Below are 26385 nucleotides of genomic sequence, written 5' to 3'. Positions count from 1 at the left end.
GTGGTTCCTCCTGTTCTCTCTCAGGTTCTAAGCCATCTGTGGTTCTTCCTGTTCTCGCTCAGGTTCTAAGCCGTCTGTGGTTCCTCATGTTCTCTCTCAGGTTCTAAGCCATCTGTGGTTCTTCCTGTTCTCGCTCAGGTTCTAAGCTGTCTGTGGTTCCTCATGTTCTCGCTCAGGTTCTAAGCCGCCTGTGGTTCCTCATGTTCTCGCTCAGGTTCTAAGCCGTCTGTGGTTCCTCATGTTCTCTCTCAGGTTCTAAGCTCTCTGTGGTTCCTCATGTTCTCTCCCAGGTTCTAAGCTCTCTGTGGTTCCTCATGTTCTCTCCCAGGTTCTAAGCTCTCTGTGGTTCCCCCTATTCTCTTCCATGTTCTAAGCTCTTTGTTGTTCCTCCTGTTCTAGGTTCTACTGGGACCTGACCATGCTGCTGCTGATGGTGGGGAACCTGATCGTCATCCCGGTGGGCATCACCTTCTTCAAGGACGAGCACACGCCCCCCTGGATCATCTTCAACGTGATCTCAGACACCTTCTTCCTCATGGACCTGGTGCTCAACTTCCGCACGGGCATCGTCAAGGAGGACAACACAGAGATCATCCTGGACCCACAACAGATCAAGATCAAGTACCTGAGGAGCTGGTTCGTGGTAGACTTCATCTCCTCCATACCTGTGGACTACATCTTCCTCATCGTGGAGACGCGCATCGACTCAGACTTCTACAAGACGGCCCGGGCGCTGAGGATCGTCCGCTTCACCAAGATCCTCAGCCTGCTCAGACTGCTCAGACTGTCCAGGCTCATCAGATACATCCACCAGTGGGAGGAGGTAGGGTACTGTAGGAGGGTGTTCGTACATACGTGCGTGTGAGAGTATTATAATCCATAGTATATCTACCAAACACAGAATACCTACACATGAACACAGACCGTCTTTACTACAGTCGACTGTCCTCTATAGAGTATAGCTCCTCGGAGAGAGATAACGTTGTTTACTGAGATCCATAATGTATTACCTTTCCCCTGGGGTTGGGCTAGAGGAAGCTACTCTAGCTAGCTGTGTCTGATTAGATCCACTAGTGAGGCAAGGTGAAGAGGCTTTTTGCTTTACCTCATCCACCAGTGAGATGATGAAGAGAGAAACGTTGATTACTGTTCTGTGCAGCATCAGTCTATCTACCAGTCTGACGAAGGGAGTCCAGAGAGAGAGAGAGAGATAGAGAGAGCCTCTGCTGCTGCTGAAATACAGGGATGATTATAATTGCCATAATAATTAGAAATGTTCCCGTCCCTCCCTGGGTGTATCCTTGAGCACTGTCCCAGAAGTAAGAGGTGCAAAGTGAAGCAGCAGAGCCCAGCAGGAGATGCATTCATTCAGTCATTAAGGAGACAGAGACACTCCTCCACCACCAAGACAGCAGGGCACACACAGACCCAGGCACTGCCACAGTGAATTTACATACCAAAAAGGGTTCTTCAAATGGTTCTCCTATGGGGACAGCCGAAGAATCATTCTATTCTAGATAGCACCCTTTTTTCAGAGTGTGGAGTATCGGGGGGTATATTTTACATTAGTTATCTTTTGTTTTGTTTTTAGTCTCATCCTTCAGTGTGGAGTACTGTTTGTAACATTGAAATGTTTGTCAGGACAGGTTCCCTCGCTCTCTCTCTCTCTTCTACAGTACCACTTAGACAGAATGATTGTGTCCATCCCTATAAGGTATTTTGATCACGGCTCTATTCAGCTCTCAAAACCAACTGAGGCTCTCTCTTTCACAGTTGTTGCAAAATGCCTTAAAATCCCTGCTGGGTGTGTTCACCTGAGAGTTTTACTTTGCATGAACAATGGGGGGAGTTTGAATAGCTGGTTGATTGCCAAACAAACCACAACACTAAACCACACCATACCCAGGGGCATTTTAAAAGGTGCTTTTCAACCACATTGACAGACAGTTTGAGGCAGCATACCACTCAGGTTGTGATGTATACATCAAAGAGGCAGCCTTGCTAGTAAATAAATCTCATCACCATCACCATCTTTATGTCTTCCTGTTAACTGGGAACTGTAACTGATAGGAGGGGCTAGCCAGTCACAAAGGCAGCTTCTATTTGAATGTGTGTGTGTGTGTGTGTGTGTGCGCGAGGCGTGCTGATCGGCGCTGGGTAGGCAGGCCCTGCCAAAGGCCAGCTCTGCCTCGGTGCTGGAACACTACAGTGGTAACCCCACAGAAATGTCATCTGTCATCTCCAAATAACTTGTCGACCACATCTTACCACCTGACTGACTTTTTGACTTTTTCGCGATGGCAACTACATTTCAAATTACATCATATTTTTAAAACTGCGTCACCATTTGAGCTTTTCGAATAATATATCTTCTTAAATTGCTGGAATTCATAGCTGAACTATTCCTATCTATTGGTAGCTGAAGAGCAATCCACAGCGCCATAGAACATACTGTACTTCCTGTTTAACTTGCAAGGTCTTGCATGTTGTTGACTCTGTTGCTTCCCCAGCACAGTGACATTGCTCATTGCTCTGTCATAGTTGGTCCTGGAGACGTCTGATGCATTGACCTGCTGAGTGAAGGAAGGCTTCATGTTCTCACCTGTCATAGTGAGCAGAAGATAAATGCCTCCCCATTGCAGCTCAGCCCCTAGTCTCCTCTAATCACAGATTATATTCTAACATCCAGGCCCACACACACCCTGACATTAAGGGTTAAATGAACCCCCTGGCTGTGGAGATGTCATGTGTTTTTATTTTCTGTGTGTGCATGTACCTGTGTGCTTACATGACTTGCTACTGTAACATGTGTTTAGGGGCAGATTCTCAAGTCTTGATTGGTGCCCGTAGTCAACTATGACCCTTTGTTGCAGGGCACAAAGGACTTCCCATCCTATCAAATCAGCATCACAAGTTTTAAACAGCTATCTATTAAACCACCGCAACATTAACTAACCAATAATACACACTTACAGAATAAAAACATTGATTTAAGATTCCCTTCCAAGACATAATAGCCGAGCGGGCTTAGTGAACTACAGTGTTTTACAGCTTACAAACAGGGTGGTTGGTGGTTGTGGTGGTGGGGGTGTGGCGGCGATAACACTGTCAAAGATAATGACATTCTAAGTGGTGTGCAGATATCCATCATATCAAAGGGAGGAGGCTGCAATCAGTGCCATGGCATCTCTCCTGTCTGTCCTCCTATCCCTATATATATCTGTCTAGACAGCTGGGCTGTACTCATTGTCATATTTCATTGGGATAAAAATAAGACGCTGGCCGAATATCCTCCTCATCGGAGTTGTCTCCTGTAGACAAACCCAGTGACTTGAATTAAATTAGTCAACATGTTATTAAATCAACCTTAAACGAATGCACTAATGACTAATCTGTGAGAGTGGCTCCCATGCCAGATGTCTTCAACATCACCATCCCCCCGCTTGCTGCTTTTAGCAGGGATGCAGAGGCATTTGGGGCCTTGATGAGGAAATAGTTTAAAAGCCAAAATTGTCAACGGCCTTATGTGGAAATAGTATAAAATCCAAAGCATCAAGCCCCAGATTTGGATTTTTATCTCAGTCAGCACTTAGCTGCACTTTATTTAGCCGAAAGAGAGAAAGAACATCCTTAAATACTTTTCAGACGAAGAGTTAACAAGAATAACATTAGTGGGCGGCGGTGGATCATTTTCAACATGGCAGACAATTCCACAGTGTTTTGAACTTGGTGTCAGGAGCTTTGGAGCACTACCATCTGTGTTTGTTGAGTGCATGGAGGCAGGGAGTCCATCTCTATTAATATTGGCATCTGGGATTGTTAAGATGGATGGCTTTTCTGCCCAACTGGCTGTGTGCAGGATGGAGTGGGGGAACGATCTGATATGCCACAGAAAGAAATCCCAAGGTGCTTTGATAAGAGTGAGCCACGTGGTCGCCAGGCAGGCAGGCACGCCGCGAGGAAGGAAAGGAGAGCATTTCCATTCATTTTCCACCTAATAAATCTGCACACACAAAATATGTAAATAATGCAAATCAGCCAATCAGGCCTCCACTTGGTGACCCGTACCTTGGCCAAGGACTGCTCTTTCACAGATAAGAAAGAAGAAAAGGTTTAATGGGGTATTATTGAGTGCACAATGAGGCTTGCCAGCAAGAGTGACAGGTCCTCAAGGCTGTCTGTGAATATGCCTTGTGTGATATTAATACCCACAGCAGGGCCCCTTAGAAGATTTCTGCATTAAAATGTGTAATCCGGCACGCACCCATCGATACTTCTCAGTAGGAAGCTGAATAAAGCATTCTGTGGCTTCCTCAAAAGCCCTCCAGGCCGGCTTGTATAGACAGCTGATGGAAGAGTGCCCCATGTGGTTCTCTCTCTCTCGCCCCCATTTTTTAATCTACACAACTCCTTTGTCTACCATTACAGTGTGGATGAGGGTCTGGCATTTTGTCAGGGCATTTTACTGTGTAGCCCATGTTGTCCCTTTATACTGAAATCCAGCCCAATGTTGAACTAAAATCAGAAAAGGGGGGTGGGTGGCAATGTGAAAGTGGCATCAGTGAAACAATAGGAGTGAGGGATTTTTCTTGGATTTGGTGGCGACACATGATGTCAAGCATTCATCATCATTAGCAGCCTGGACAGCAAACACCAGATGCCTCAGCATAGCATTACATTGGCTGTGTCTCACTTACAGACATATGCATCTATTCTCTCTCTCTCTCTCTCTCTCTCTCTCTCTCTCTCTCTCTCTCTCTCTCTCTCTCTCTCTCTCTCTCTCTCTCTCTCTCTCTCTCTCTCTCTCTCTCTCTCTCTCTCTCTCTCTCTCTCTCTCTCTCACCTGGACCACACTGTTCTCTCCCTCCATCTGTCTGAGATGACTCTGCAGCTGTGACTGTGACTTCCTGTGTGTCCCAGATAACTTCCTGACACATTCAGGTGTCTCCCTATTGATCAAATTGATGTCTTGTCTGGGCATGTCTGTCTTTCTGGACTGGGTCCTTGTTTTTTCACTGTAATGTCTCGGCCAATATTACTTTATTTAAATCTAAAAGAAACAAAACACAATTGATCCTTCCACGTTTACGATTTGTTTAGAAGACAACGATGATGCACATGTGAATATATGAAATGGTATAATTTTGTATTAATTTTCGTGTGATGCAATGTGCACTAGGTTGAATGTTTTTCATAATCATCTTGACCACAACACAGACACATAACAGTTAGATATGTCATTAGTTCTGTTGTAGACATTCCCTAGCTATTAACCGTAATAATGTAAGGGACATTGAAGGTCACCTAGGTGGTAAAAGCCTTGGTTTCAGGTGTTAGAGTAACATGGCTGCCAACGTGAGAACCCCTGCCCTTAAGATACCTTTGTGGAGTGTCTGGGTGCCCTCATCATTCATGGCTCTGTTGTTTACCCAGATAGTCATGCAGACAGGCTTATTGTATGTCCCTATCAATTAAAACAAAGAGGCCAGCCATCCATCATCCCTATAATGTGCTGTACTCTGCAATGCAGTGTGTGTGTCTGTGTGCGAACGTGTGTGTGTTTGTGGCTAAGCAGCGTGTTGTGACATGCAAGCAGCCCCAAATGGCTTTAGAAGCAAATGACAGTGAGCGCATGGTGCACAGTGTACCGCCCCAGCCCCTCCCCTGTAAATCTCTCATTAACACTTGGCAATTAGGCAGGGTCTCTTTGGGGGGGTCAACTTGCTTTGGTGTAGGACAGGGGTTGGCAACAGAGTGATTTTTTTTTTTGCCACCTAAAGTTTTTAGTAAAAGACTGTAAAATCACCGGGAATTCAGCTAAAGAGAGATGTGATCGTGTCTCAGTGTAATCAAGGTATGCAATTATTTGAGAGAGAGAGATACATGAGTCCTCCTCCTTCTTTAGCCTCAAAATAATAAGCCTATAATAACCCTATATCGGAACAGATTTTTTTCCATTTAGTGGGAATGGGAATATTTTTGGGGTAATTGAGTTAAGGCTGAAAGAAGATATAGGCTAGGAAGATATATAGCTAGGAATCACCATCCCCACTGAAATGCACTATTTAAAGCCCCTGCTCTCTCTCACTGTCTCATTTGCCAGTACTATCTGGAGATTTGCATTGCATTATTCTGAGCAAGTCAGGAGAGCTTTATTCTCCATTCAGTGCAGAAGTTCAAAAAGTATTTTAAGGGGACATCCCTCAGGACACAGACGTCAATTCAACGTCTATTCCACGTTGGTTCAACGTCATTTCAGACGTGAAAAAAACATTGATTCAACCAGTGTGTGCCCAGTGGGATGGAACTTCTACAGGTACAGGGATTTGACAGTAGAGTTTTCTTTGTACAGTACTAGTAGTCTTGGACAGGTATTACTATCTCACCTACACTACCAGTCAAAAGTTTGGACACACCTACTCATTCAAGGTTTTCTTTATTTTAACTATTTTTCTACATTGTAGAATAATAGTGACGACATCAAAACTATGACATAACACATATGGAATCATGTAGTAAACAAGAAAAGGGGTTAAACAAATCAAAATACATTTTATATTTGAGAATCTTCAAATAGCCACCCTTTGCCTTGATGATGGCTTTGCACACTCTTGGCATTCTCTCAACCAGCTTCACCTGGAATGCTTTTCCAACAGTCTTGAAGGAGTTCCCACATATGCTGAGCACTTGTTGGCAGCTTTTCCTTCACTCTGCGGTCCGACTCATCCCAAACCATCTCAATTGGGTTGAGGTCAGGGGATTGTGGAGGCCAGGCCATCTGATGCAGCACTCCATCACTCCTTCTTGGTAATATAGCCCTTACACAGCCTGGAGGTGTGTTGGGTCATTGTCCTGTTAAAAAACAAATGATAGTCCCACTAAGCCCAAACCAGATGGGATGGCGTATTGCTGCAGAATACTGTGGCAGACATGCTGGTTAAGTGTGCCTTGAATTCTAAATAAATCATAGACGGTGTCACCAGCAAAGCATCCCCACACCATAACACCTCCTCCTCCATGCTTTACGGTGGAAAATACACATGCGGAGATCATCTGTTCACCCACACCACGTCTCACAAAGACACGGCGGTTGAAACCCAAAATCTCCAATTTGGACTCCAGACCAAAGGACACATTTCCACCGGTCTAATGTCCATTGCTCGTGTTTCTTGGCCCAAGCAGGTCTCTTCTTCTTATTGGTGTCCTTTAGTAGTGGTTTCTTTGCAGCAATTCGACCATGAAGGCCTGATTCACACAGTCCCCTCTGAACAGTTGATGTTGAGATGTGTCTGTGACTTGAACTCTGTGAAGCATTTATTTGGGCTGCAATTTCTGAGGCTGGTAACTCTAATGAACTTATCCTCTGCAGCAGAGGTAACTCTGGCTCTTCCATTCCTGTGGCAATCCAAATGAGAGCCAGTTTCAAATCAAATCAAATCAAATTGTATTGGTCACATGCGCCGAATACAACAGGTGCAGACATCACAGTGAAATGCTTACTTACAGCCCTTAACCAACAGTGCATTTATTTTTAACAAAAAAGTAAAAATAAAACAACAACAAAAAAAGTGGTTGAGAAAAAAAGAGCAGAAGTAAAATAAAATTACAGTAGGGAGGCTATATATACAGGGGGTACCGTTGCAGAGTCAATGTGCGGGGGCACCGGCTAGTTGAGGTAATATGTACATGTGGGTAGAGTTAAAGTGACTATGCATAAATAATTAACAGAGTAGCAGCAGCGTAAAAAGGATGGGGTGGGGGGCAGTGCAAATAGTCCGGGTAGCCATGATTAGCTGTTCAGGAGTCTTATGGCTTGGGGGTAGAAGCTGTTGAGAAGTCTTTTGGACCTAGACTTGGCACTCCGGTACCGCTTGCCGTGCGGTAGCAGAGAGAACAGTCTATGACTAGGGTGGCTGGAGTCTTTTACAATTTTGAGGGCCTTCCTCTGACACCGCCTGGTATAGAGGTCCTGGATGGCAGGAAGCTTGGCCCCAGTGATGTACTGGGCCGTACACACTACCCTCTGTAGTGCGTTGCGGTCGGAGGCCAAGCAGTTGCCATACCAGGCGGTGATGCAACCAGTCAGGATGCTCTCGATGGTGCAGCTGTAGAATTTTTTGAGGATCTGAGGACCCATGCCAAATCTTTTCAGTCTCCTGAGGGGGAATAGGCTTTGTCGTGCCCTCTTCACGACTGTCTTGGTGTGTTTGGACCATGATAGTTCGTTGGTGATGTGGACACCAAGGAACTTGAAGCTCTCAACCTGTTCCACTACAGCCCCGTCGATGAGAATGGGGGCATGCTCAGTCCTCTTTTTTTCCTGTAGTCCACAATCATCTCCTTTGTCTTGGTCACGTTGAGGGAGAGGTTGTTGTCCTGGCACCACACGGCCAGGTCTCTGACCTCCTCCCTATAGGCTGTCTCATCGTTGTCGGTGATCAGGCCTACCACTGTTGTGTCGTCGGCAAACTTAATGATGGTGTTGGAGTCGTGCCTGGCCATGCAGTCATGGGTGAACAGAGAGTACAGGAGGGGACTGAGCACGCACCCCTGAGGGGCCCCCCGTGTTGAGGATCAGTGTGGCAGATGTGTTGTTACCTACCCTTACCACCTGGGGGCGGCCCGTCAGGAAGTCCAGGATCCAGTTGCAGAGGGAGGTGTTTAGTCCCAGGATCCTTAGCTTAGTGATGAGCTTAGAGGGCACTATGGTGTTGAATGCTGAGCTGTAGTCAATGAATAGCATTCTCACGTAGGTGTTCCTCTTGTCCAGGTGGGAAAGGGCAGTGTGGAGTGCAATAGAGATTGCATCATCTGTGGATCTGTTGGGGCGGTATGCAAATTGGAGTGGGTCTAGGGTTTCTGGGATAATGCTGTTGATGTGAGCCATGACCAGCCTTTCAAAGCACTTCATGGCTACAGACGTCAGTGCTACGGGTCGGTAGTCATTTAGGCAGGTTATCTTAGAGTCCTTGGGCACGGGGACTATGGTGGTCTGCTTGAAACATGTTGGTATTACAGACTCAGTCAGGGACATGTTGAAAATGTCAGTGAAGACACTTGCCAGTTGGTCAGCACATGCTCGGAGTACACGTCCTGGTAATCCGTCTGGCCCTGCGGCCTTGTGAATGTTGACCTGCTTAAAAGTCTTACTCACATCGGCTACGGAGAGCGTGATCACATAGTCATCCGGAACAGCTGGTGCTCTCATGCATGCTTCAGTGTTGCTTGCCTCGAAGCGAGCATAGAAGTGGTTTAGCTCGTCTGGTAGGCTTGTGTCACTGGGCAGCTCACGGCTGTGCTTCCCTTTGTAGTCTGTAATAGTTTTCAAGCCCTGCCACATCCGACGAGCGTCAGAGCCAGTGTAGTACGATTCAATCTTAGTCCTGTATTGACTCTTTGCCTGTTTGATGGTTCGTTGGAGTGCATAGCGGGATTTCTTATAAGCGTCCGGGTTAGAGTCCCGTTCCTTGAAAGCGGAAGCTCTACCCTTTAGCTCAGTGCGGATGTTTCCTGTAATCCATGGCTTCTGGTTGGGGTATGTACGTACGGTCACTGTGGGGACGACATCATCGATGCACTTATTGATGAAGCCAGTGACTGATGTGGTGTACTCCTCAATGCTGTCTGAAGAATCCCGGAACATGTTCCAGTCTGTGCTAGCAAAACAGTCCTGTAGCTTAGCATCTGCGTCATCTGACCACTTTTTTATTAACCGAGTCACTGGTGCTTCCTGCTTTAGTTTTTGCTTATAAGCAGGAATCAGGAGGATAGAGTTATGGTCAGATTTGCCAAATGGAGGGCGAGGGAGAGCTTTGTATGCGTCTCTGTGTGTGGAGTAAAGGTGGTCTAGAGTTTTTTTCCTCTGGTTGCACATTTAACATGCTGGTAGAAATTAGGTAGAACGGATTTAAGTTTCCCTGCATTAAAGTCCCCGGCCACTAGGAGCGCTGCATCTGGATGAGCGTTTTCCTGTTGATTTATGGCCTTGTACAACTCATTCAGTGCAATCTTAATGCCAGCATTGGTTTGTGGTGGTAAATAGACAGCTATGAAAAATATAGATGAAAACTATCTTGGTAAATAGTGTGGTCTACAGCTTATCATAAGATACTCTACCTCAGGCGAGCAAAACCTAGAGACTTCCTTAGTATTTGATTTTGTGCACCAGCTGTTGTTTACAAATATACACAGACCGCCACCCCTTGTCTTACCGAGTCAGCCGTTCTATCCTGCCGATGTAGCGTATAGCCCGCTAGCTGTATGTTATCAATGTCGTCGTTCAGCCACGACTCGGTGAAACATAAGATATTACAGTTTTTAATGTCCCGTTGGTAGGATAACCGTAATCTTAAATCATCCAATTTATTTTCAAATGATTGAACGTTGGCTAATAGGATTGATGGAAGAGGCAGTTTACTCGCTCGCCGTCGGATCCTTACAAGGCACCCCGATCTACGTCCACGATATCTCCGTCTCTTCCTCAGGCGAATGACGGGGATTTGGGCCTTGTCGGGTGTCTGTATGATATCCTTCGCGGCCGCCTCGTTGAAGAAAAAATCTTCGTCTATTACGAGGTGAGTAATCGCTGTCCTGATATCCAGAAGCTCTTTTTGGTTATAAGAGACGATGGCAGAAACATTATGTACAAAATAAATTACAAATAACGCGGAAAAACACACATAATAGTACAATTGGTTAGAGGGCTGTAAAACGGCAGCCATCTTCTCCGGCGCTGTTAGTTTCATCATAGCGCTTAATGATTTTTTGACTGACCTTCATGTCTTAAAGTAATGATGGACTGTCGTTTCTCTTTGCTTATTTGAGCTGTTCTTGCCATAATATGGACTTCGTCTTTTACCAAATAGGGCTATCTTCTGTATATATATATATATATATATATATATATATAATTTTTTTTTAACCAGGGAAGCCAGTTGAGAACAAGTTCTCATTTACAACTGCGACCTGGCCAAGATAAAGCAAAGCAGTGTGATAAAAACAACAACACAGAGTTACATATGGGGTAAACTAAACATAAAGTCAAAAATACAACAGAAAATATATATACAGTGTGTGCGAATGTAGTAAATTGTGGAGGTAGGGCAAAAAATAGGCCATAATGCAAAATAGTTACAATTTCGTATTAACACTGGAATGATAGATGTGCAAAAGATGATGTGCAAATAGAGATACTGGGGTGCAAATTAGCAAAATAAATAACAACATGGGGATGAGGTAGTTGGATGGGCTAATTTCAGAATGGCTGTGTGCAGGTGCAGTTATCGGTAAGCTGCTCTGACAACTGACGCTTAAAGTTAGTGAGGGAGATAAGAGTCTCCAGCTTCAGAGATTTTTGCAGTTCATTCCAGTCATTGGCAGCAGAGAACTGGAAGGAATGGCGGTGAGGGATGACCAGTGAGATATACCTGCTGGAGCGCAGACAACGGGTGGAAATTTCTATGGTATACTCCCCCCTTACCTTGTCACAACACAACTGATTGGTTCAAACGCATTAAGAAGGAAATAAATTCCACAAATTAACTTTTAAGAAGGCACACCTGTTAATTGAAATGTATTCCAGGTGACTACCTCATGAAGCTGGTTGAGAGAATGCCAAGAGTGTGCAAAGCTGTCATCAAGGCAAAGGGTGGCTATTTGAGAGGCCAGTGAATTTCTGAAGGGGTTTGACCCCCTGTTAAACCTGGTATTGGATAGCACCATCGAGTACTTGCGGGATCCTGACGGCCAGTTCAAGCTGACCGAGGACACGCGGCAGCTGGGCCTGGTGGTTTGTAGAGGGACGTCCGTGGTACTCATCTGTCCTCAGGACGGCATGGAAGCCATCCCCAACCCCTTCATCCAGTAGCAGGACGGATAGTCGGCCAGCCTCGTTCTCTAGGATGACCTCACAGTAGTCCAATTCCTGCTAAATGACTAAAATGTAAAAATGTAAAAATGTATTTGAAGAATGTCATATAAAATATATTTTGATTTGTTTAACACTTTTTTGGTTACTACATGATTCCATATGTGTTATTTCATAGTTTTGATGTCTTCACTATTATTATACAATGTAGGAAATAGTAAAAATAAAGAAAAACCCTCGAATTAGTAGGTGTGTCCAAACTTTTGACTGGTACTGTATGTAGCTGCCCTACTCAAATAGTGCAATATATATATAGAATAAGCAACCTTCTTAGCTCTAGCAGCTTGACACTTCAGGTTGACTAGCTCCATGACTGTTGTAATATTAGCATGTAAATGACATAAAATGCTCAGACGGGAAATGTAAATGGATAATGTATTCAATGTTTTGCTGTTTGACTGAGATACTGTGGGCTTGAACAATCTATGTTTTATATCATCCATGTTTAATGGGCAGGAAATTGCTACATTTAAATACATTACAAATGCATCCACTGTATCAGAGAGCTCACACTCCCCTCTTGGAAAAACAATTTTACAAATGAAAAAATCTCAATCTCAAGTGTGAGACTGGATGGGGTAGTTCATGATTTATTAAATTGACACACATAGGGCTTTTGACAGCTCTTTAATGTTATGGAATGCCATTTAGTTCCAGCTGGAGAATCAACATCACAATATATTGCCTCGTATCAGCTACCATAACCATTATTGTGTTTGGAAAGAGAATGGGCTCTTTAAAAACCAATATCTCCTCCTTGTGTTTGGAGTGGAGCGCAGCTGTGGAGAGGAGAGGGTGAGAGAGGAGGTGAAGAAGAAGAAGAAGAAGAAGAAGAAGAAGAAGAAGCGAGTGGTTTGGTAGATTAAGAGAGAAGGACGCAGCCGGGTGAATGACTCGGCTCAGATGATGTAAATGTGCCCCAGGCTAAACACTTTGAACAAGAGCCCAGCGCTGCAACTGTAATGTCTCCGCCATGCACTCACTCTGGAGCCTGGCGGCCTGACGCTTCCGTCTTACCCCAGCAGAAACAAGTCTTCTTGGGGACACTTTTGGCTCTCCCCTCCCCGGCAGACCCCTCTGACGGAGGTGATCTGATGTGATGGCCCAGCGTCCACACTGTCCCAGAGAGGCCCGTCACACAGCCTGTCTCAGTACTAGTCCCTGGTCCCTGTCTGTTGTTTCCACGCAGCCACTCAGATAGAAACAACAAAGGAACAGATCAACAAGCACTGGGCTTTAGGAGGCAACCGGAGAGATCTAGCCTGGGTCAGGAGGAATAGTGGAGAGCAACTGTCTGTGTCTGCCTGGGGCTGTTTGTGGCTGGCTTCTCTTCTCCCCTCTCCTCTTACCAATATTCGCCAACAAAGAGGAGAAAGATGGAATATCCCTCTCTCAGCCGTAAGCTTTTAAACGGCGCTGAGTGGCTTTTAATAAGGAGAACAGCAGTTAACAGTGCACACCGCGGCCCTCGATGGGATTAAGTGGCTTTAAATTGTTGAAGCCATTAAAATCCACACCAGCGTAGGGTAGGCGTCCTGTAGCGCCTTATGAGTATATTTATCATTAGGATTAACAAAGCTCGCCCGTGCTGCACACACTCACTCAGCAGGGACGCATATACACACCTACCCATCCTTCCATCCGCTTTGTATTAGTGTGCTTACCTAAGTGGTTGATTAGAGTGATTCAATAAAGCCTCCTCCCCAAGCCCCCATAGGCCAAGCCATATTCCCATGCTGCCATCAGGACCATCCTCTACAGACCACTCATGTCAACATCTGTAAAAAGCACAAGTGTTACATCAAAGATGATGTTCATTATGTTACTGTACGTTGAGGCTAGGGCCCTGCATGTGTGATGGAGAACAATGTGGCCTCGAACTACAACGGACGCTCAGATTCAAACTCAACTCACTTATTGCATATGGGAAATCCACTGCTTGGCCTTCACCTTGACTATAAAAAGTATCGATCAAAGGGTTAGGGAACAAAGTAAACAGACAACACGCCTGGAGAAAAGGGTCTTTGTAATACAGAACAATTCAGGCCAGGGCTTTGTCTGTAAGCCAGCCTACACATGCCGTCGTGCCCTAACACAATTCCTCTGCTCCAGTTCTGCTCTCCATCCAGGGGCGCTGCTCTGTGGCTGACCCTGTGCCTCTCAACATGTATGTTTCAGGGGTTGCGATAAACAGAAGACACATTTTTGTTTCTCACAAAATGGACAATAATCTATTGTATTGTATTCTGCTCTCTCAATCCTCCATATGACCTATGTCCTAACACAGTCCTTTCCTCTTCCTGTCCTGCTCTTCAGATCTTCCATATGACCTATGACCTGGCCAGTGCCATGGTGCGTATCGTCAACCTGATTGGTATGATGCTGCTGCTGTGCCACTGGGACGGATGTCTGCAGTTCCTGGTTCCCATGCTGCAGGACTTCCCTCAGGACTGCTGGGTGTCCAAAAACAAGATGGTGGTAAGTAGTGCTTTGCTGTGCTCCTATACTAGGTGAGCATCCAAAATGGCACCCTAATATCTAGGAAGTGCACTACTGGGCTCTGGTCAAAAGTACACTGTGTGGAATAGGGTGCCACTTCAGACGCAGCCCAAGTCTGTCTAAATCAGATTAGTCCCTCCCTGTTATCTCATCTCTCTGTCTCTGTAATTACTGTACTAAGCCTGTAGCATCATGGGAAATGGCTGCCTTGCATATCTGTCCATTTCCCCGCCTAAATCGAATGTTTTTTTTCCTTTATCCTTTATTCGCCCACATTTATTCAATTTGCTGCTTTTTTTTTTCTTCAGTTATTTGGAGCTCTCTCTCTCTCCACCAGCTCAGTATGGTTTGGTTGTCTATATTCTGAAAGTGAAAGCTAGGCGGTGAGCTTGGCCTCGTACGAAATAATGACTTTCAGAGGACAGAAAGCCCTTATCCAATATTGGTGAAGTATTGACAATTTTCCAGCGAGCACTCATGCTGTTCTTTAATTTCAGAGAGAGAGAGAGAGAGAGAGAGAGAGAGAGAGAGAGAGAGAGAGAGAGAGAGAGAGAGAGAGAGAGAGAGAGAGAGAGAGAGAGAGAGAGAGAGATGATTTGTTGTAGAGCTCACAGGAGGCAGGCAAACAGCTCCCAGCCCTCAAAGAGGATTAATCTGGGATCTGTGAATAAAAAACAATCACATAAAATTCTAATTAGGTCATTAAAGACAGACAGGCCAGTAGTCAGTAAGTGGAAACAGCAGCCTAGCAAACACCTTTGGCATGGCACGCTGTCTACTGTTAGGGAGGGATCGCATTGACCTAAACTCCTGCTCTGCATTATACAACACCATCTTGAAGCACTATGGTATTTGGATTGTGATTCTATCACTGAAAAACTGCGCTCTCTCATTAAAATCTAAATGTGTTTTGTTTTGTTTCACTGGCTAATTGAGTTGCATTACTTTTCTTTTTAATGTGTCACAGTACAGTGAGAAATATAATGTATCTGGGTTAGACTATAGCTGATGGTATTATCACGTCTTCTTCTAGCCAAGAGTAGTTTGGGCCTGATAAGAATCAGAGGGTAGTGATGCCTTGACTCTTGTCTTTCCTTACAGTAGCTGCCCTATTATCTTATTGGGTCATCTGTTTCTACCTTTTTAGGAGGCACTAATAACTCTCCTATCTCTCAGGTTTTACCGCTGTGGAAATGAGTTTGAAAGCAATTTGAACATGTCACCTCGGGAGAGAGCAGATATTGATTCCACTTGGACTACCACGGGGATCTAAAGGACAAAAGGGCAATTTATCCACAAACGAGAAATGAAAAATCACATTTTTCTAAATAGCTGACCTACTTTTTTGCCTTGCAGGCCTCTTGTGTCTCGGGCTCCATTCATTCAGTCACTCTCATGGTTGTGTTTAGTTTCTGCCCAGCTAAGGCAGTTCTGTCCCTGAATACTTACATATAGAAGAGTGTATTACTACAGTATGTTGGTGTAGCCAAGTGTTGATGTTCCTATTGAGGCATGATGAAGAGGACATCTGTGGCTGTCTTCTTACATGATGATGATGATGATGATGACGTTGATGATGATGACTAAGAGGATGATGAGGATGATGACTATGAGGATGATGATGATGACTATCATTTTTGTACATTTTAGTCATTTAGCAGACGCTCTTATCCAGAGCGACTTACAGTTAGTGAGTGCATACATTTTTTTCATACTGGCCCCCCGTGGGAAATGAACCCACAAGCCTGGCGTTGCAAGCGCCATGCTCTACCAACTGAGCTACAGGGGACTATGAGGATTATGATGATGATGACTATGAGGATGATGATGATGATGACTATGATGATGATAAGAAGGACTCTGGTGGTCTTAGTGCTTGCTGACATTTTCCCTCCAGACATCTGTCAGAGTGAGAACAGTACCCCATATCACCATATCCCTCTCCCATCTCTGACACCTTTTCTCTTCCTCTCTCCCCCCATCCAGAATGACACATGGGGCCAGCAGTACTCCTACGCCCTGTTCAAAGCCATGAGCCACATGCTGTGTATCGGGTACGGCATGTACCCACCTGTAGGCATGACGGACGTGTGGCTCACCATCCTCAGCATGATCGTGGGCGCCACCTGCTATGCCATGTTCGTGGGTCACGCCACCGCACTCATCCAGTCTCTGGACTCCTCCCGTCGGCAGTACCAGGAGAAGGTGAGTAACGTTGATCGGAATGGATGGGAATATAACTGGGGAACTGGATAAGCAGGAAGAGCTCAACATGTAGGGAGAACAGTATATGTGTACCCAGAGGAGAGCTAGGAAATGTTCACAATGCAAATGAAACCAAGCAGACTTAATTTAGGCACCCAAAGTATTGAAAAGATTAGACTTCTTTAGATGTGTATTAGCCAGTAGTTATGCTCAGTTTCAGACCTAAATGAGGGCTGATTGATGCAGGTTTCCTCCTCCCTTCACCTCCTGTGAGCTGCAGTGCTCAGGGCTGCGTGATAGTCAGAGTCCCAGGCTCCCCTGTGTGGGGATGAGAAGGCCCTGGCAGTTGGCCGTGGAAGCCCTACCCAGCTCCTAGCTCCAGCTCCCTGCCCACCTCCAGTGTGCCCCAGCCTCTCCATGGGCCCAGTGTGGGCGATAATGAGCCTTGCTGCCAGGCAGCCACATTGCCCACCATCTGTGGTGAGGGACAGAGGAGGATAGCCCCTGGAGAGGGTGGCAGGGGCTGTAGAGACCCCCACAAACTGTACGTCCACCCTCAGAGAGAGAGGGAGTGCGCGTGAGAAATAGAGAGAGAGAGAGACTGAGGGAGTTGTTCAGGTCAGAATCAGCATAGCCAACAAGTCTCTCTGGATACCCACTATATGTGTGTGTGAGCAAGTGTCTGCTTACTGTATGTGTGCACTGAGACATTGTATATTTGCGTGGGTGTTAGAAAAATCAAGAGACTGTCCTTCATATCTGGAAGGATCAACAGGGACAGGACACTGCTGTCAAATGTGGGCTCCAGATAGATAAAACCACCTGCTGTGCTATGGAAGTAGACTGGCTGCATGACTAATTCGGTGGATGCAGAGTTCCTGTTGAACTAGAGGGGAGCAGACAGCCATCCCAGCTCAGCGCTCAGCACTCAGTCTAGTCTGCTCTCCTGCTTTAGAGGTGCACCGCTTGCTGACAATAATATTAGGCTTATTAACAGCCTGAGACTCCTCACCACAGATCAGCACATGGAGCAGGGGCCATTCTCACCTTCCCATGGGGCCACAGCCTCCTGCCTCATCCCACGTCTCTCAGGATCCTCTCCCCATTCTCCTCACTCTCTGTCTGCCTGGAGGAACATTAGCACTTTAAATTGCCATTCATATTTAAGAGTGTGGGTTTTCCCATTTATCTTTCTGTGTGCTCCAGTAATTAAGCACGGTCTGTCTGGATGCTGTCTTCCATAGCTCGCTGTTTCTCCCTGTTTCTCCCTGTCGCTCACTGTCTCAATGGTGTAGTTAGACACTAGCTAAACACCAGACAGTTCCACTACAACCTTTCAGACACATGGCATAGTTAGACACTGTAGCCAGTAGTTAGAGTCTGTAGCTAGACACCATACAGTTCCACTACATGGTGTAGTTAGAGGCTGTAGCTAGACACCAGACAGTTCCACTACATGGTGTAGTTAGAGGCTGTAGCTAGACACCAGACAGTTCCACTACATTGTGTAGTTAGAGCCTGTAGCTAGACACCAGACAGTTCTACTACATGGTGTAGTTAGATGCTGTAGCTAGACACCAGACAGTTCTACTACATGGTGTAGTTTGATGCTGTAGCTAGACACCAGACAGTTCTACTACATGGTGTAGTTAGATGCTGTAGCTAGACACCAGACAGTTCTACTACATGGTGTAGTTAGATGCTGTAGCTAGACACCAGACAGTTCTACTACATGGTGTAGTTTGATGCTGTAGCTAGACACCAGACAGTTCTACTACATGGTGTAGTTAGATGCTGTAGCTAGACACCAGACAGTTCCACTAGCGCCCACTGTACGGCTGTGCTGAAGGTCAAGCGGTGTTAGATGAAGTGACCTGGCCAGGACATGTTGGCTGGTCTCTCTAGCTAGCATGCTAGAAAGACAGAAAGACAGACAGACAGACAATGTGATTGACCTTTTAGGTCAATGTGTGTTAGTGTTGTGTAACAAAGGAATCCAGGCCTGTAGAATCCACTCTGCTTTCTAATAGTTAGTAGATTAGTACCATAATCCACACAAGAAGCTACGTACAGCACAATCCCCTGCAGCTTTGGGAGGACAGGTGGCCATGTCCAGCCAGTGGTCCAGTTGTTGCCCATCTGATCTGTGTCATGGAAGACCACAGCTGTTTCTGTTCTGTCTCCAGGGCCTCCAGCCTAGAGAGAAACCAGCTGACACTGCAACAGCAGCCAATGGACAAACTCGCCCAGTCATCACACTGGCCCTGTCCTACCAGAGGCTTGGATTAGAGAACGGGGTGTGGTTCTACGTTGTCACATTAGCAGTGAGGGTAGGTGAGGTAGCTCTGCAGGGTGAGGCTCTCACTTTGGGATGAGCCTGCAGATTTGAAGTGAGCAGGACAGGTAGCTACAGAGAGGGAACTGATACAGACAGTGATGTATGGGCACTGGGCAAGATGAGAGGCCATCTGCTGGAGTGGTATGGTGACAGTCTTTAGGTGACATACTGGTAACAGTTTAACTTGGCCAAGAACCACAGTCTGAGTATATCGAGAGAGAGAGAGAGAGAGAGAGAGAGAGAGAGAGAGAGAGAGAGAGAGAGAGAGAGAGAGAGAGAGAGAGAGAGACGAATCTGTGAAGAGTTCAGAAGTATGTTGCAGAAGGAAGATGGGAGGGATGTTTGCAATGCTCAACAAAGACGGCAATAAAATTATCATCAGAAAGCCTGGGTATAATCTGCTGTGAATAGAGAGTTCTATTACAATGTGCCTCCATGTGATAAACGACGGGCTGTCAGAAGCTAGCAAGCAAGCTTAAATGAGCTCTTAAAAGGAAGCAGGAACTCTGGTAACTGGTACAAAGTGGAGAGCCTGAGCTATCATACTCTCAAATGCTGAGGCTTGAACTGTGACACGGGAGCCAGATAGGAGATAGACTTTATTTATTTCAGAAGCAAGGTTTTTCCATGTTAGCCAACATCAATCTGACTCTTCTTCGCTCAGTTCAGACGGAATCAGCGGAAAACAAAGTCAACAGGGAAAATGCTTTTTGCTGATTTTATCATTCAAGTATTTCTTTTTTTCTCTTTATTTTGTAACATCCCAACATTTTGAGAATTGCCTGGAGGGGTGCGCATCCCAGGTGGTCGCACTCTGTGCCTCTCCCTGTCCCTCTCTCCCCCCTCAATCTCACAAAGGGAATATGTGCATGAGATTGTTCCTCAGCTCACCCCTTCCTTCCTTCCCTCCAAACCCCCAGTATTACCGTGCTCCGTGCATGTGTTTCTGCTAGCCTAGAATATCTTAAGGTGTGAGTTGGAAAGGGTAGACATCTCCAGATTTCCCCATGGATTCCAGCATCACAGCTAAGGCATGTTGAGACTCATATCACACAAAGGGAATTACATCTTTCCAGATTGAGGGCACAGGCAGCAGCATATCTTTATGTGACTGTGCATATGCCTGTTTCCCTCCCTGACTGCATGTCTAGAACCTCATGTAACCTCATGTAACAGTGGAAGTGAGAGAAACCAGGGGGAAAAAAAATAACATCTCATTTTCCTACCAATATATCATAAAAAATAGATATTTCTAAACCCTTGATATGTTTGGTGTTAGCATGTAGTTATTGCCATTATCATGATGGATATTTAGTAAATTCCACAACCTAATTAAATGGCATCAGGACAGTGAGAATCTTGACCCCCAAACCTTTCACTGTTCCCAGACATCACGATCACACCATTCTCAGTATACAGCATAGTACACACTCTCCCTCTCTCACCAGTCACTTATTTTCTCTGAACTACAGTAAATTACAAAATGGTAGCCGGCAGTCACCATGGTAAATCCCTGACAGTACATCTATCTGCATTGCGGTTTGGCAGGCAGGCAGGCCAGAGCCCAGGCAGGCCAGAGCCCAGTGTGTCTCTTCACTGGTTAATCCCTCACTAAACTGGGAAGAGGAGGACGGGGGGGGGGTCTACTGATGCGAACCATGTCACATCACATCTGGAGGGGGGCTACTCTAGTGTCGTGACGGTAATGCACACGACACCAGCATTCTGGGTTTCCACTGCTGCTTAGTGTGTGTGTTTGTGTGTTTGTTTGTTGTATCCTATCTGGTCTTGGCGGCGTTGGGTAATGATTTTGAGAGCAGCCAGGGAACCCCAGAAGGGGCTTGTGTTGTTGTGAGGCTAAGCAGCGTGTTGTGACATGCCAGCAGCCCCAAATGGCTTTAGAAGCAAATGGCAGTGAGTGCATGGTGCACAGTGTACAGTTACAGCCCCATCCCCTCCCCTCTAAATCTCTAATGAACACTTGGTAATTAGGCAGGGTCTCTTTGGGAGGGACTAATGGAAGAAGGTCCTGAAGCTGATTAGTCCTCGATGCTACTGAGGCTCCAGAGACCATCTGTTCTCTTCTGTTCTCTTCTCCCCATCTTCAATCCCCCTTATCAGAACTATTCAATGAAATAGTCATCATTCCTCCTCGGGTACTGTGCATTCACTGGAACTGTCCCTTGTACATTAACACATTTGTTCCCAAATACACCCATTTCCTAACCCGAAATGCCCTATTTGTTACTCATAAACCCTAGTTCCTTTGCCAATACACCTCATCCCTGTTACTTGCCTATCTCAGCCCTGTTACCCACTTTCTTTAGGCCTGTATACCCCAAGTCACCAACAGTAACCTATATTCAGCTATTCGCTGCACATTCCAACCCTGTTATTTGTATAACTAAGTCCTATGACCTCTGACCTTTTATAGGCTAATCATTTCATAAATAAACTCATAGTAAAGTGGTATAACACATGTGCCCCAGCCCCATTAACTTTTTCCTACCACAAATTTGTTGCCAGAAAGAATTTGAATGGGCAATAGACGTCCATCCAGACCCATTACCTGTATGAGCCTTGTGTATCCTTACACCCCATTACTCAAATAAACCAGGTACAGTGAGGGAAAAAAGTATTTGATCCCCTGCTGATTTTGTACTTTTGCCCACTGACAAAGAAATGATCAGTCTATAATTTTAATGGTAGGTTTATTTGAACAGTGAGAGACAGAATAACAACAAAATAATCCAGAAAAACGCATGTCATTTTTTTAATAAATTGATTTGCATTTTAATGAGGGAAATAAGTATTTGACCCCCTCTCAATCAGAAAGATTTCTGGCTCCCAGGTGTCTTTATACAGGTAACAAGCTGAGAGTAGGAGCACACTCTTAAAGGGAGTGCTCCTAATCTCAGTTTGTTACCTGTATAAAAGACACCTGTCCACAAAAGCAATCAATCAATCAGATTCCAAACTCTCCACCATGGCCAAGACCAAAGAGCTCTCCAAGGATGTCAGGGACAAGATTGTAGACCTACACAAGGCTGGAATGGGCTACAAGACCATCGCCAAGCAGCTTGGTGTGAAGGTGACAACAGTTGGTGCGATTATTCGCAAATGGAAGAAACACAAAAGAACTGTCAATCTCCCTCGGTCTGGGGCTCCATGTAAGATCTCACCTCGTGGAGTTGCAATGATCATGAGAACGGTGAGGAATCAGCCCAGAACTACACGGGAAGATCTTGTCAAGGCAGCTGGGACCATAGTCACCAAGAAAACAATTGGTAACACACTACGCTGTGAAGAACTGAAATCCTGCAGCGCCCGCAAGGTCCCCCCTGCTCAAGAAAGCACATATACAGGCCCGTCTGAAGTTTGCCAATGAACATCTGAATGATTCAGAGGAGAACTGGGTGAAAGTGTTGTGGTCAGATGAGACCAAAATTGAGCTCTTTGGCATCAACTCAACTTCGCCGTGTTTGGAGGAGGAGGAATGCTGCCTATGACCCCAAGAACACCATCCCCACCGTCAAACATGGAGGTGGAAACATTATGCTTTGGGGGTGTTTTTCTGCTAAGGGGAAAGGACAACTTCACCGCATCAAAGGGACGATGGACGGCGCCATGTACCGTCAAATCTTGGGTGAGAACCTCCTTCCCTCAGCCAGGGCATTGAAAATGGGTCGTGGATGGGTATTCCAGCATGACAATGACCCAAAACACACGGCCAAGGCAACAAAGGAGTGGCTCAAGAAGAAGCACATTAAGGTCCTGGAGTTGTCAAGGTGACGTGTATGCGGTGAACGAAGTCAAGCGCAGGACACTGAGCTACTGGCAGACGTACTTTACTTGCACAGTAAATGAACATACAAAACAAAAACCTCCTAACAGGGAGGAACAATACTCGCATACAACAGCAACTGCCGACCTCACGGAAAACAATCACACACAATAACCAATGAGAGACAGGGGGTTATAAAGGGAATATAATGTAACATAATGGGAAACAGGTGTAAACAATAAAGACCAAACAAGACACCGAAACATAGATCGGTAGCAGCTAGTACTCCGGGGACGACGAACGCCGAAGCCTGCCCGAGCAAGGAGGAGGAGCAGCCTCGGCTGAATCCGTGACAGTGCCCCCCCTTGACGCGCGGCTCCAGCCGGGGACGGCCAGGAGGACGCGGAGCAGGGCGAGTCGGATGACTCCGGTGGAAATCCCTCAACATGGAGGGATCTAGGATGTCCCAGCACCGTTCCTCCGGACCGTACCCCTCCCACTCCACGAGATACTGCAGGCCCCCCATCCGACGCCTCGAATCCAAGATGGAACGGACTGTGTACGCCGGAGCCCCCTCGATGTCCAGTGGGGACGGAGGAGCCTCTCGTACCTCACTCTCCTGGAGTGGACCAGCTACTACCGGCCTGAGGAGAGACACATGGAACGAGGGGTTAATGCGGTAATTAATGGGCAGTAACCTATAACATACCTTGTTCAATCTCCTCAGGACTTTAAATGGCCCCACAAACCGCCGACCCAGCATCCGGCAGGGCAGGCGAAGGGGCAGGTTTCGGGTCGAGAGCCAGACCCGATCTCCCAGTGCATACACCGGAGCCTTACTGCGGTGGCGATCGGCGCTCGCCTTTTGCCGCCTGATAGCCCGCTGCAGATGGACATGCGCAGCATTCCAGGTTTCTTCCGAGCGCCAAAACCACTCGTCCACCGCAGGGGCTTCGATCTGGCTCTGATGCCAAGGTGCTAGGACCGGCTGATAACCTAGTACACACTGAAAAGGCGTAAGGTTAGTTGAGGAGTGGCGGAGTGAGTTTTGGGATATCGCTGCCCAGGGGATATATCCCGACCACTCCTCCTGCCGGTCCTGGCAATAGGACCTCAGAAACCTACCCACATCCTGGTTCACTCTCTCCCCCTGCCCATTACTCTCGGGGTGAAAACCTGAGGTAAGGCTAATCGAGACCCCCAGACGTTCCATAAATGCCCTCCATTATCTAGAGGTGAACTGGGGACCCCGATCAGACACTATATCCTCAGGTACCCCGTAGTGCCGGAAGACGTGTGTAAACAGGGCGTCAGCAGTTTGTAGGGCTGTAGGGAGACCTGGCATAGGAATGAGATGGCAGGCCTTCGAAAACCGATCCACAACGACCAAGATCGTCGTGTTCCCCTGGGAGGGGGGAAGGTCCGTGACAACATCCACCGATAGGTGAGACCACGGCCGTTGTAGAACGGGTAGGGGTTGTAACTTCCCTCTGGGCAGGTGTCTAGGCGCCTTACACTGGGCGCACACCGAGCAGGAGGAAACATAAACCCTCACGTCCTTACCTAAAAAGTGGGCCACCAGTACTTCCCACTAAGGCAGTGCACTATCTGACCAATACCAGGATGACCAGAGGAGGGTGACATGTGAGCCCAATATATCAATCGATCACGAACCTCGAGCGGCACGTACTTCCGACCCTCTGGACACTGTGGGGGAGTAGGATCGGTATGTAACGCCCGCTCGATGTCCGCATCAACCTCCCACACCACCGGTGCCACCAGACAAGACTCCGGAAGTATGGGAGTGGGCTCAAATGACCTCTCCTCTGTGTCATATAGTCGGGACAGGGCGTCTGCCTTAACGTTCTGTGACCCTGGTCTATAGGTGAGCTTAAATACAAATCGGGTAAAAAACATAGCCCACCTTGCCTGGCGAGGGTTCAGCCTCCTCGCTGCCCGGATGTACTCCAGGTTACGATGGTCAGTCAGAATGAGAAAAGGGTGTTTAGCCCCCTCAAGCCAATGCCTCCACACCTTCAGGGCTTGAACCACAGCTAACAGCTCCCTGTCCCCCACGTCATAATTGCGCTCCGCCGGACTGAGCTTCTTAGAATAGAAAGCACAGGGGCGGAGTTTTGGTGGCGTACCCGAGCGCTGAGACAGTACAGCACCGATCCCAGCCTCGGACGCATCCACTTCAACTTGGAACGCCAAAGAGGGATCCGGATGTGCCAGCACTGGAGCCGAGGTAAACAGGTCCTTCAGATGTCTAAAAGCCCTGTCCGCCTCAGCCGACCACTGCAGACGCACCGGACCCCCCTTTAGCAGGGAGGTAATGGGAGCTGCTACCTGTCCTAAGCCCCGGATAAACCTCCGGTAGTAATTGGCAAAACACAAGAACCGCTGCACTTCCTTCACCGTGGTGGGAGTCTGCCAATTACGCACGGCTGAAACGCAGTCAATCTCCATCTGCACCCCTGACGCGGACAACCGATGTCCCAGGAAGTAGATGGACTCCTGGAAGAACATAAATTTCTCCGCCTTCGCATACAGGTCATGCTCCAACAGTCTACCAAGCACCCGACGCACCAGGGACACTTGCTCGGCTCGTGTAGCGGAGTATATTAGAATGTCATCAATATACACCACTACACCCTGTCCATGCAAGTCCCGGAAAATCTCATCCACAAACGATTGGAAGACTGAAGGAGCATTCATTAACCCGTATGGCATGACGAGGTACTCATAGTGACCCGAGGTGGTACTGAATGCTGTCTTCCACTCATCTCCCTCCCTAATGCGCACCAGGTTGTACGCGCTCCTGAGATCCAATTTTGTGAAGAATCGCACCCCGTGTAATGACTCCGTCATACTAGCAATCAGAGGGAGAGGATAGCTGTATTTGATTGTGATCTGATTGAGACCTCGGTAATCAATACACGGGCGTAAACCCCCATCCTTCTTCTTCACAAAAAAGAAACTCGATGACGCAGGGGAAGTGGACTGCCGTATGTATCCCTGTCTCAGAGATTCGGTGACATATGTCTCCATAGCCACTGTCTCCTCCTGAGACAGAGGATACACATGACTACGAGGAAGCGCAGCGCCTACTTGGAGGTCTATCGCACAATCCCCCTGTCGATGAGGTGGTAATTGAGTAAAAAGAAGGCGAGTGCCAAATCGGCATACTCAGGTGGAATGTGCATGGTGGGAACTTGGTTCGGGCTTTCCACCGTCGTTGCCCCTACGGAAACACCTACACACCGCCCGAAACACTGATCAGACCATCCCTTGAGAGCCCTCTGTTGCCATGAAATGTTGGGATCACGAGAAGTTAACCAGGGAAGCCCCAACACCACGGGAAACGCAGGAGAATCAATCAAATACAAACGAATTATCTCCTCATGGCCCTCCTGCGTTTTCATCCTGAGAGGCGCTGTGACTTCCCTAATCAATCCTGACCCCAAAGGGCGGCTATCTAGGGCATGGATGGGGAAGGGCACATCAACTGGTACAATAGGAATCCCTAACTTATAGGTGAACTGGCGATCGATACAATTCCCAGCTGCGCCTGAATCTACTAGCGCCTTATGCTGGGAATGAGGAGAAACCTCGGGAAACACAACTTTAATA

At 46.8% G+C, this 26385-nt stretch overlaps 1 protein-coding gene across 1 annotated transcript; it reads left to right on the top strand.

The window, feature by feature from the left end:
• Nucleotides 1-290: 290 nt before the first annotated feature.
• On the top strand, nt 291-18960 carry LOC121582264 (potassium/sodium hyperpolarization-activated cyclic nucleotide-gated channel 4; the record flags this gene model as incomplete). Its single annotated transcript, XM_045220516.1, has 5 exons — nt 291-328; nt 400-823; nt 14243-14404; nt 16412-16630; nt 18817-18960. Coding segments are annotated over 5 exons (987 nt in total), but the record flags the coding sequence as incomplete, so codon positions are not given.
• Nucleotides 18961-26385: the final 7425 nt, after the last annotated feature.

This window comes from Coregonus clupeaformis, unplaced genomic scaffold (assembly GCF_020615455.1).
Source record: "Coregonus clupeaformis isolate EN_2021a unplaced genomic scaffold, ASM2061545v1 scaf4117, whole genome shotgun sequence".
In the NCBI taxonomy this organism is placed as follows: domain Eukaryota; kingdom Metazoa; phylum Chordata; class Actinopteri; order Salmoniformes; family Salmonidae; genus Coregonus; species Coregonus clupeaformis.
Note: the sequence above shows the minus strand (reverse complement) of the source record. Positions and strands in the feature narration are given on the sequence as shown.